The sequence below is a fragment of the Oncorhynchus mykiss genome, chromosome 9 (genome assembly GCF_057628025.1).
Source record: "Oncorhynchus mykiss isolate SJ-2025 chromosome 9, ASM5762802v1, whole genome shotgun sequence".
Classification (NCBI taxonomy): Eukaryota; Metazoa; Chordata; class Actinopteri; order Salmoniformes; family Salmonidae; genus Oncorhynchus; species Oncorhynchus mykiss.
Genome location: NC_143030.1, coordinates 8,047,093 through 8,059,594, shown reverse-complemented (window position 1 = coordinate 8,059,594; position 12,502 = coordinate 8,047,093). Strand labels below are relative to the sequence as shown.

The 12,502-nt window shown below is 46.1% G+C and overlaps 1 protein-coding gene across 1 annotated transcript in view; it reads right to left on the bottom strand.

Annotated features, from left to right (window-relative positions):
• The window catches only part of LOC110516497 (short transient receptor potential channel 5), an 85,854-nt gene that overhangs the window by 29,659 nt on the left and 43,693 nt on the right, over positions 1–12,502 (bottom strand). Inside the window, exons 7-9 of the mRNA XM_036989235.2 lie at positions 2,636–2,773; positions 1,165–1,314; positions 920–968 (exon numbers count right to left, since the gene is read on the bottom strand). Of these exons, the coding sequence (XP_036845130.2) occupies positions 920–968; positions 1,165–1,314; positions 2,636–2,773 (337 nt within the window). The remainder of the gene's footprint in view (positions 1–919; positions 969–1,164; positions 1,315–2,635; positions 2,774–12,502) is intronic.

Below are 12,502 nucleotides of genomic sequence, written 5' to 3'. Positions count from 1 at the left end.
CAGACACCCTCTCTACTCACCCAGTACCCACGGTAGTATCACCCCCACAGACACCCTCTCTCTACTCACCCAGTACCCACGGTAGTATCACCCCCCCACCCCCACAGACACCCTCTCTACTCACCCAGTACCCACGGTAGTATCACCCCCACAGACACCCTCTCTCTACTCACCCAGTACCCACGGTAGTGTCACCCCCCCACCCCCACAGACACCCTCTCTACTCACCCAGTACCCACGGTAGTATCACCCCCCCACCCCCACAGACACCCTCTCTACTCACCCAGTACCCACGGTAGTATCACCCCCCCACCCCCACAGACACCCTCTCTACTCACCCAGTACCCACGGTAGTATCACCCCCCCACCCCCACAGACACCCTCTCTACTCACCCAGTACCCACGGTAGTATCACCCCCCCACCCCCACAGACACCCTCTCTACTCACCCAGTACCCACGGTAGTATCACCCCCCCACCCCCACAGACACCCTCTCTACTCACCCAGTACCCACGGTAGTATCACCCACACAGACACCCTCTCTACTCACCCAGTACCCACGGTAGTATCACCCCCACAGACACCCTCTCTACTCACCCTGTACCCACGGTAGTATCACCCCCCACCCCCACAGACACCCTCTCTACTCACCCAGTACCCACGGTAGTATCACCCCCCCACCCCCACAGACACCCTCTCTACTCACCCAGTACCCACGGTAGTATCACCCCACCCCCACAGACACCCTCTCTACTCACCCAGTACCCACGGTAGTATCACCCCCACAGACACCCTCTCTCTACTCACCCAGTACCCACGGTACTATCACCCCCCCACCCCCACAGACACCCTCTCTACTCACCCAGTACCCACGGTAGTATCACCCCCCCACCCCCACAGACACACCCTCTCTACTCACCCAGTACCCACGGTAGTATCATCCATTCCACAACAGTAGGCGGAGGACCCTGCATTAAATTACATCAAATTGGATCAACGTATTAGCTTGAACAGTTAAAAAACATGAAAATCATCTTACAACAACCATACATTCTCTCTCTCTCTCTTACATAGATTTAATATAGTATATTCAAATAATTAATTTCATTGAAATAATAGTCTGTTGTTTTGTTTGCGTCTGTCTGTCTGTCTGTCTTGGATTACCTGCATGTGTAGCTTGGTCCTGGCGATGTGTTGGGAGGCGAGGAGGAGGAGGAAGAGGAAGTTCAGATAGGAGGCTGTGTGACAGATAAACTTGATGAAGGGTTTCTTCACAAACACACCCAGGGAAGACTTGGGGGCTAGGAGGTAGATCTGGAGAGAGGAGAGAGAGGGGGGATGGAAAAAGAGAGAGAGAGGGGGGATGGAAAAAAGAGAGAGAGAGAGGGAGAGAGAGGGAGGAGAGGGAGGGAGGGAGGGAGGGAGGGAGGGAGGGAGGGAGGGAGGGGGAGAGAGAGAGAGAGAGAGAGAGAGAGAGAGAGAGAGAGGAAAGGGAGGTGGAGAGGGGAGAGAGAGAGAGAGAGGAAAGGGAGGGGGAGAGGGGAGAGAGAGAGAGAGAGGAAAGGGAGGGGGAGAGGGGAGAGAGAGAGAGAGAGAGAGAGAGAGAGCGGAAAGGGAGGGTGAGAGGGGAGAGAGAGAGAGAGAGAGAGAGGAAAGGGAGGGGGGTGGGGAGAGGGGAGAGAGAGGAAAGGGAGGGGGAGAGAGGAGAGAGAGAGCGAGAGAGAAAAGGGAGGGGGAGAGGGGAGAGAGAGAGAGGGAGGGGGAGAGGGTGAGGGAGAAGTTAGTAAGTGCTCCAGAAACGTTCCCTAAGTTTCCAGGTTCCAGGTCCATGAGCCCCATAAAAGCCGAGTCAAGCCAAACTACACAGAGCCGGTCTAGTTTGTTTCTGGAAAGGACCCCTGATCCAAGATCGACACTCCTACTACATTACATACAGCTCATAACAGTCCTGTTTGGGTCAGCACCATAGTGATACATACAGGTCATACCAGTCCTGTTTGGGTCAGCACCATAGTGATACATTACATACAGCTCAGAACAGTCCTGTTTGGGTCAGCACCATAGAGATACATGCAGGTCACAACAGTCATGTTTGGGTCAGCACCATAGAGATACATGCAGGTCAGAACAGTCATGTTTGGGTCAGCACCATAGAGATACATGCAGGTCACAACAGTCATGTTTGGGTCAGCACCATAGAGATACATGCAGGTCAGAACAGTCATGTTTGGGTCAGCACCATAGAGATACATGCAGGTCACAACAGTCATGTTTGGGTCAGCACCATAGTAATACATACAGGTCACAACAGTCCTGTTTGGGTCAGCACCATAGAGATACATACAGGTCATACCAGTCCTGTTTGGGTCAGCACCATAGAGATACATACAGGTCAGAACAGTCCTGTTTGGGTCAGCACCATAGTGATACATTACATACAGCTCATAACAGTCCTGTTTGGGTCAGCACCATAGAGATACATTACATACAGCTCATAACAGTCCTGTTTGGGTCAGCACCATAGAGATACATACAGGTCATAACAGTCCTGTTTGGGTCAGCACCATAGAGATACATGCAGGTCAGAACAGTCCGGTTTGGGTCAGCACCATAGTGTGAAAAGGAGTTTACTAACCATTGAGAAGACAGGGAAGAGCAGTCCTATGATGAAACAGGTCACTAGTTTGACAGCCCAGTGTCTCCTCCTCCAGCCGGGGAACCCATCGTACCACAGAGTAGCTAGGAGCTGCTGGCAGTTAGGCTGGGCTACAAACTACAGAGAGAGTAAAAACAAAGGTGTCATTGTACGCTGATGATTCATGTTCTTAAACCACAATTATAATCTCTCCACAGCCTCATAGATTATCTAGATACTTTTGCTATCCTCTCTGGATTAAAACCAAATTATGATAATTGTACTATATTGCGTATTGGATCACATTACCGTGTAGTTTACCAATAAAATGGACTGACTGGGATATAGATATATAGATATACTCGGTATACATATCCCAAAATAATTAAATTATCTCACTCCAATACATAATACATAATAGAAATAGATAAAATCTTGCTACCATGGAAAGGAAAATACCTGTCCATTTGTGGAAAATTCACACTGATTAGGCAAATCCCAGTTTACCCTGATTAACTCTTTAGTCATATCCCAGTTTACCCTGATTAACTCTTTAGTCATATCCCAGTTTAGCCTGATTAACTCTTTAGTCATATCCCAGTTTACCCTGATTAACTCTTTAGTCATATCCCAGTTTACCCTGATTAACTCTTTAGTCATATCCCAGTTTAGCCTGATTAACTCTTTAGTCATATCCCAGTTTAGCCTGATTAACTCTTTAGTCATATCCCAGTTTACCCTGATTAACTCTTTAGTCATATCCCAGTTTACCCTGATTAACTCTTTAGTCATATCCCAGTTTACCCTGATTAACTCTTTAGTCATATCCCAGTTTACCCTGATTAACTCTTTAGTCATATCCCAGTTTAGCCTGATTAACTCTTTAGTCATATCCCAGTTTACCCTGATTAACTCTTTAGTCATATCCCAGTTTAGCCTGATTAACTCTTTAGTCATATCCCAGTTTACCCTGATTAACTCTTTAGTCATATCCCAGTTTACCCTGATTAACTCTTTAGTCATATCCCAGTTTAGCCTGATTAACTCTTTAGTCATATCCCAGTTTACCCTGATTAACTCTTTAGTCATATCCCAGTTTACCCTGATTAACTCTTTAGTCATATCCCAGTTTAGCTTAATTAACTCTTTAGTCATATCCCAGTTTACCCTGATTAACTCTTTCGTCATATCCCAGTTTACCCTGATTAACTCTTTAGTCATATCCCAGTTTACCCTGATTAACTCTTTCGTCATATCCCAGTTGACCCTGATTAACTCTTTTTTTGCTTATGGTTTTGCCTACACCTAGCAACCTGTTTTAACAAACTGTTTTTTAAATAATATGAGAAAAAAAAGATTCAATTTTACTTGGAACGATGGGCCAGACAAAATTAAACGGGCCTATTAATATAATGAATATGAATTCAGAGGGCAGAAATAATTAAATATGAAAGCATTGGGCCTCTCACTAAAGGCTTCGGTCATACAAAAGTTATACTTAAATCCAAACGGGTTCTCTAGCAAATGAGTAAGAATGTATCATCCATGTTCAAGAAGGGCCTTTTCCCCTTTATTCAGATTACAACGGCTCACTTTCAGTCATTTGAAAAGGAAACAATTTCCCAAATATCGTTATTTTTTATAAACAAGCCTTAGAAAGTTGGTTGCAATTTCAGTTTAATCCACCAGAAAAGACAGAACAAATAATACAACAACTATTATAAACTCAAATATACAAAAATATTTCATTTATTTTTTATTTTTTATTTTAAAGCTATAATCTTTGTAAAGGATATCATGAATCCGACTGGTGGAGTTATGTCACATATGCAGCTAACTAAAACATATGGAAATGTACAAGGAATGTGGAAGGGGGGAAAACCCTAAGGAACTCGTCTGTCGGCCCGGCATCAAAGATCATAATTGGTCAAAGAAAATTGTGATAAATAAAAAAGTACCATACAGATTGACAGCCGTACCATATAGATTGACATCCGTGCCATATAGATTGACAGCCGTACCATATAGATTGACAGCCGTACCATATAGATTGACAGCCGTGCCATATAGATTGACAGCCGTGCCATATAGATTGACAGCCGTGCCATATAGATTGACAGCCGTACCATATAGATTGACATCCGTGCCATATAGATTGACAGCCGTACCATATAGATTGACAGCCGTACCATATAGATTGACATCCGTACCATATAGATTGACAGCCGTACCATATAGATTGACAGCCGTGCCATATAGATTGACATCCGTGCCATATAGATTGACAGCCGTACCATATAGATTGACAGCCGTACCATATAGATTGACATCCGTGCCATATAGATTGACAGCCGTGCCATATAGATTGACAGCCGTGCCATATAGATTGACAGCCGTGCCATACAGATTGACATCCGTGCCATATAGATTGACATCCGTGCCATACAGATTGACATCCGTGCCATATAGATTGACAGCCGTGCCATATAGATTGACAGCCGTGCCATATAGATTGACAGCCGTGCCATACAGATTGACAGCCGTGCCATATAGATTGACAGCCGTGCCATATAGATTGACAGCCGTGCCATATAGATTGACAGCCGTGCCATATAGATTGACAGCCGTGCCATATAGATTGACAGCCGTGCCATATAGATTGACAGCCGTGCCATATAGATTGACAGCCGTGCCATATAGATTGACAGCCGTGCCATATAGATTGACAGCCGTGCCATATAGATTGACAGCCGTGCCATATAGATTGACAGCCGTGCCATATAGATTGACATCCGTGCCATACAGATTGACATCCGTGCCATATAGATTGACAGCCGTGCCATATAGATTGACAGCCGTGCCATATAGATTGACAGCCGTGCCATATAGATTGACATCCGTGCCATATAGATTGACATCCGTGCCATATAGATTGACATCCGTGCCATATAGATTGACAGCCGTGCCATATAGATTGACAGCCGTGCCATATAGATTGACAGCCGTGCCATATAGATTGACATCCGTGCCATATAGATTGACAGCCGTGCCATATAGATTGACATCCGTGCCATATAGATTGACATCCGTGCCATATAGATTGACAGCCGTGCCATATAGATTGACAGCCGTGCCATATAGATTGACAGCCGTGCCATATAGATTGACAGCCGTGCCATATAGATTGACAGCCGTGCCATATAGATTGACAGCCGTGCCATATAGATTGACAGCCGTGCCATATAGATTGACATCCGTGCCATATAGATTGACAGCCGTGCCATATAGATTGACAGCCGTGCCATATAGATTGACAGCCGTGCCATATAGATTGACATCCGTGCCATATAGATTGACAGCCGTGCCATATAGATTGACATCCGTGCCATATAGATTGACAGCCATGCCATATAGATTGACAGCCGTGCCATATAGATTGACATCCGTGCCATATAGATTGACATCCGTGCCATATAGATTGACAGCAGTGCCATATAGATTGACATCCGTGCCATATAGATTGACAGCCGTGCCATATAGATTGACAGCAGTGCCATATAGATTGACAGCCGTGCCATACAGATTGACAGCCGTGCCATATAGATTGACAGCCGTGCCATATAGATTGACAGCAGTGCCATATAGATTGACAGCCGTGCCATATAGATTGACAGCCGTGCCATATAGATTGACATCCGTGCCATATAGATTGACAGCCGTGCCATACAGATTGACAGCCGTGCCATATAGATTGACAGCCGTGCCATACAGATTGACAGCAGTGCCATACAGATTGACAGCCGTGCCATATAGATTGACAGCCGTGCCATATAGATTGACAGCCGTGCCATATAGATTGCAAAATAGATGGGAAGAGATTTTTTACATACCAATTCCATGGCCCATGGTTTATGAACTGATACGTAAAACAACACCAGATTTAACACCTAGAATTTTTCTATTTAAATTATAATACAAAATTCTTGCAACCAATAGAATGTTATATATATATATATATATATATATATTATATATATATATATATATATGGGGGATAAAAGCATTCCAGCTCTGCAGATTTTGCTGCGAAGAGACAGAATCGTTTGATCATTTGTTTTGGTACTGTCCAGGCCTGTTTTTGGTAACAGCTCCAGGAAGGGCTGAATAATTAAAACATCCACCTGGATATAAATCTGCAGATCTGAAAAGGTTTTGACCTCTTGCCTGCCTGACCATTCAGCCTGCCTGACCATTCAGCCTGCCCTGACACACAACCTGCCTGACCATTCAGCCTGCCCTGACACACAACCTGCCTGACCATTCAGCCTGCCCTGACACACAACCTGCCTGACCATTCAGCCTGCCTGACCATTCAGCCTGCCCTGACACTAAACCTGCCTGCCTGACCATTCAGCCTGCCTGGCCATTCAGCCTGCCTGACCATTCAGCCTGCCCTGACACTAAACCTGCCTGCCTGACCATTCAGCCTGCCTGACCATTCAGCCTGCCTGACCATTCAGCCTGCCCTGACACTAAACCTGCCTGCCTGACCATTCAGCCTGCCTGACCATTCAGCCTGCCCTGACACTTAACCTGCCTGCCTGACCATTCAGCCTGCCTGACACTAAACCTGCCTGCCTGACCATTCAGCCTGCCGTGACACTAAACCTGCCTGCCTGACCATTCAGCCTGCCTGACCATTCAGCCTGCCTGACACTAAACCTGCCTGCCTGACCATTCAGCCTGCCTGACCATTCAGCCTGCCCTGACACTAAACCTGCCATCCTGACCATTCAGCCTGCCTGACCATTCAGCCTGCCCTGACACTAAACCTGCCTGTCTGACCATTCAGCCTGCCTGACACTAAACCTGCCTGCCTGACCATTCAGCCTGCCCTGACACTAAACCTGCCTGCCTGACCATTCAGCCTGCCCTGACACTAAACCTGCCTGCCTGACCATTCAGCCTGCCTGACCATTCAGCCTGCCTGACCATTCAGCCTGCCTGACCATTCAGCCTGCCTGACCATTCAGCCTGCCCTGACACTAAACCTGCCTGCCTGACCATTCAGCCTGCCTGACACTAAACTTGCCTGCCTGACCATTCAGCCTGCCCTGACACTAAACCTGCCTGCCTGACCATTCAGCCTGCCTGACCATTCAGCCTGCCTGACCATTCAGCCTGCCTGACCATTCAGCCTGCCCTGACACTAAACCTGCCTGCCTGACCATTCAGCCTGCCTGACCATTCAGCCTGCCTGACCATTCAGCCTGCCCTGACACTAAACCTGCCTGCCTGACCATTCATCCTGCCTGACCATTCAGCCTGCCTGACACTAAACCTGCCTGCCTTACCATTCAGCCTGCCCTGACACTAAACCTGCCTGCCTGACCATTCAGCCTGCCTGACCATTCTGCCTGCCTGACCATTCTGCCTGCCTGACCATTCTGCCTGCCTGACCATTCAGCCTGCCTGACCATTCAGCCTGCCTGACCATTCAGCCTGCCCTGACACTAAACCTGCATGCCTGACCATTCAGCCTGCCTGACCATTCAGCCTGCCTGACCATTCAGCCTGCCCTGACACTAAACCTGCCTGCCTGACCATTCAGCCAACTAAACATCTTGCCAAGCAGCTGTGGAAAAAGTGATGACATTGTCACACATATAGACAGCACACTCACACGGAGGAGATTTGGTAAAAGGAGATTAATTAATAAGATGAAATGATAGAGGAAAATAGAGATGTAGTGAAAGACACTCTTAAAAGGTCTGGCTCTCTCTCTGGCTCTCTCTCTGGCTCTCTCTGGCTCTACCTCGCTCACTGTCTCTCTCTCTATGTCTCTCTCTCTCTATGTCTCTCTCTCTCTCTCTCTCTCTCTCTATGTCTCTCTCTCTCTCTCTCTCTCTCTCTCTCTCTATCTCTATCTAACCGGTGACCGAACTATGGCCGGGGCTGTTGCTAGGTAGCAGTATGCTAATTAGCAGTTGATCTCTGGGTTGTGATAAAGTGTCAGACTTTCTCTCTCTCTCTATCACTCCCTCTCCTTATCCACCCCATTCTATATCTCTCTCCCTCTCTCTCTCTCTCTCTCTCTCTCTCTCTCTCTCTCTCTCTCTCTCTCTCTCTCTCTCTCTCTCTCTCTCTCTCTCTCTCTCTCTCTCTCTCTCTCTCTCTCTCTATCCTTTCAAAAGGGGAACTCCCTCCTAGAAACGTATCTGGTCTGCTGTTCCCACATGCTTCAAGAGGGCCACCATTGTTCCTGTTCTCAAGAAAGCTAAGGTAACTGAGCTAAACGACTACCGCCCCGTTTTTTGTAATTTGCTAGGTAAAGTGTAGGCATACAGTACTGTCTTTATAAGCAAATCAATAACATTATATTAATTTATTTATTGATATATTTACAGCAGAAAATGTTTGTTCTTCATAACACAAACACATTTAGTACACATTTATTATACATTTAGTATACATTTAGTATACATTTAGTATACATTTAGTATACATTTAGTACACATTTAGTATACATTTAGTATACATTTAGTATACATTTAGTATACATTTAGTATACATTTAGTACACATTTAGTATACATTTAGTATACATTTAGTATACATTTAGTATACATTTAGTATACATTTAGTACACATTTAGTATACATTTAGTATACATTTAGTACACATTTAGTTTTGGTATACATTTAGTATACATTTAGTATACATTTAGTATACATTTAGTACACATTTAGTTTTGGTATACATTTAGTATACATTTAGTATACATTTAGTTTTTTGGGGGAGATGAATGTACATCTACACAGAAGCTGGCAACAAAAAAAATTGCGCAATGTCCACATGTATTCTATACCTGAAGGGCGTTCTGGGATTTGTCCCCCCGGGGAAAGGTCTAACAGCGGACATAAGGTGAGACAAAACTAGCCAGTTATAGAATATTGTGTTGACAACTGAGCTGACTGAAGACCGGACATTCAACCGGCCGTTGTTGATATCGTTTCCACATTAACATGTCTCTAAACAACGTGATAAATCTTTTAAGTTGCTAGCCACTTTTACATCCTTAGACACTGATTCACTGATCTATGGTGAGTTTTACATTTCCCACCCTATTGGATGAGAAAATGATTTGAGAGAGAATTGCTGAAGGGCAGGGAAGATGGGCAGGGATTTTGTGTCTTAGCTTCAGGGGGAAGCTGGTTCCACCACTGGGGTGCCAGGACAGAGGAGAGCTTGTGGTGGGAGGGCCGAGAGTCTGGAGGTGGGAGAACAGAGTTCTCGCGTTGGGGTGTAGGGTTTGAGCATAGCCTGAAGGTAGGGAGGGGCAGTTATTTTTGCTGCTACGTAGGTACAGCGAGTTGCAGTAGTCCAGACGGGAGAGAACAAGTTCCTGGATTAGGACCTGCTTCCTGTGTGGGGTAGTGTCGTACTTCCTGTGTGGGGTAGTGTCGTACTTCCTGTGTGGGCTAGTGTCGTACTTCCTGTGTGGGGTAGTGTCGTACTTCCTGTGTGGGCTAGTGTCGTACTTCCTGTGTGGGGTAGTGTCGTACTTCCTGTGTGGGGTAGTATTGTAGAACAAGAACCTGCAGGAGTGGGTCACTGCTTTGATGTTTGCAGAGAACGACAGGGTGTTGTTGTCCAGGGTCACGACAAGGTTCTTTGCACTCTGGGAGGGCGACACTGTGGAGTTGTCAACCGTGATGGAGAGGTCTCTCTCTCTCTCTCTTTTCAGAATCCCTCCTCTCACTCTTTCCATCTCTCACTTTCTGCAGTAGTGCATTCTTTCTGAATGATATACCTTCATTTTCTAACCCAACGCTAATGCTACGCTAACTCAATACATTTACATTTTGGGGATTAGCAGGATAGTTAGACACTAATCCACTGATGTAAGGTCAGTTTTTACATTTCCATCCATATTAGATAAGACTAGGATTTGAAAGAGAATTGCTGATCCTAGATCTGTGCTTAGGAGGCAAACGTTTAACCTCTCTGCTCTGACCACTAATGCTAAACTACTGTGTGTGAAAGCGTGTGTCCTGAGGATGCATTTATTGTAGCTGGGGATTTTAACAAAGCTAACCTAAGAACAATACTTCCTAAATTCTATCAGCATATTGAATGCGTGACACGAGCTGGCAGCATTCTGGATCATTGCTACTCTAACGTCCGCGACGCATACAAAGCCTTCCCTGTCTTCAGCAAATCTGACCACGACTCCATTTTGTTGCTCCCAGCCTCTAAACAGAAACTAAAACAGGAAACACCAGTGCTCAGGTCTGTACAACGCTGGTCTGACCAATCGGATTCCACGCGTCAAGATTGCTTTGATCACGTGGACTGGGATATGTTCCGGATAGCCACAGACAATAACATTGATGTAAAATGCTGACTCGGTGAGCGAGTTTATTAGCAAGTGCATCGGAGATGTCGTACCCACTGTGACTATTAAATCCTTCACTAACCAGAAACCGTGGATTGATGGCAGCAGTCGGGCAAAACTAAAAAGCACGAACCACCGCTTTTAATCATGGTGACCGGAAACATGACCGAATACAAGCAGTATAGTTATTCCCACCGTAAGGCAACCAAACAAGCAAAGTGTCAATATAGACACAAAGTAGAGTCGCAATTCAACGGCTCAAACATGAGACGTATGTGGCAGAGTCTACGTCTTTCTCCCAGACAAATTAAACAACTTCTTTGCTCGCTTTGAGGACAATACAGTGCCACTGACACACCCCACTACCAAAGCCTGTGGGCTTCCCTTCTCTGTGGCCAAAATGAGAAAAACATTTAAACGTGTTAACCCTCGAAAATTCTGCCAGCCCAGACAGCATCCCTAGCCGCGTCCTCAGAGCATGCGCAGACCAGCTGGCTGATGTGTTTCCGGACATATTCAATCAATCCCAGTCTGTTGTCCCCACATGCTTCAAGATGGCCACCATTGTTCCTGTTCCCAAGAAAGCTAAGGTAACTGAACAAAATGACTATCACCCCATTGCACTCACTTCTGTTATCATGAAGTGCTTTGAGAGACTAGTCAAGGATCATATCACCTCCACCCTACCTGACACCCTAGACCCACTCCAAATTGCATACAGCCCCAATAGGTCCACTGATGATGCAATCTCAACCACACTGCACACTGCCCTGACCCATCTGGACAAGAGGAATACCTATGTAAGAATGCTGTTCATTGACTACAGCTCAGCATTTAACACCATAGTATCCCCCAATCGTCATTAAGCTAGGCACCCTGGGTCACAACCCCACCCTGTGCAACTGGGTCCTGGACTTTCTGACGGGCCGCCCCCAGGTGGTGAGTGTAGGTAACAACATCTCCACCCCATAGATCCTCAACACTGGGGTCCCACAAAGGTGTGTTCTCAGCCACCTCCTGTACTCCCTGTTCACCCACGACTGCATGGCCATGCACTCCTCCAACTCAATCATCAAGTTTGCCGATGACACTGCAGTGGTAGGCTTGATTACCAACAACGACGAGACGGCCTACAGGGAGGAGGTGAGGGCCCTCGGTGTCAGGAAAATAACCTCTCACTCAACTTCAACAAAACGAAGGAGATGATCGTTTACTTCAGGAAACAGCAGAGGGAGCCCCCCACCCACCCCATCCACATCAACGGGACAGTAGTGGAGAAGGTGGAGAGTTTTAAGTTCCTCGGGTTACACATCATGGACAAACTGAAATGGTCCACCCACACAGAGCAACAGTGCCTCTTCAACCTCAGGAGGCTGAATAAATTTGTCTTGTCTCTAAAACTCTCAAACTACTACAGATGTACAATCAAGAGCATCCTGTCGGGCTGTATCACCACCTGGTACGGCAACT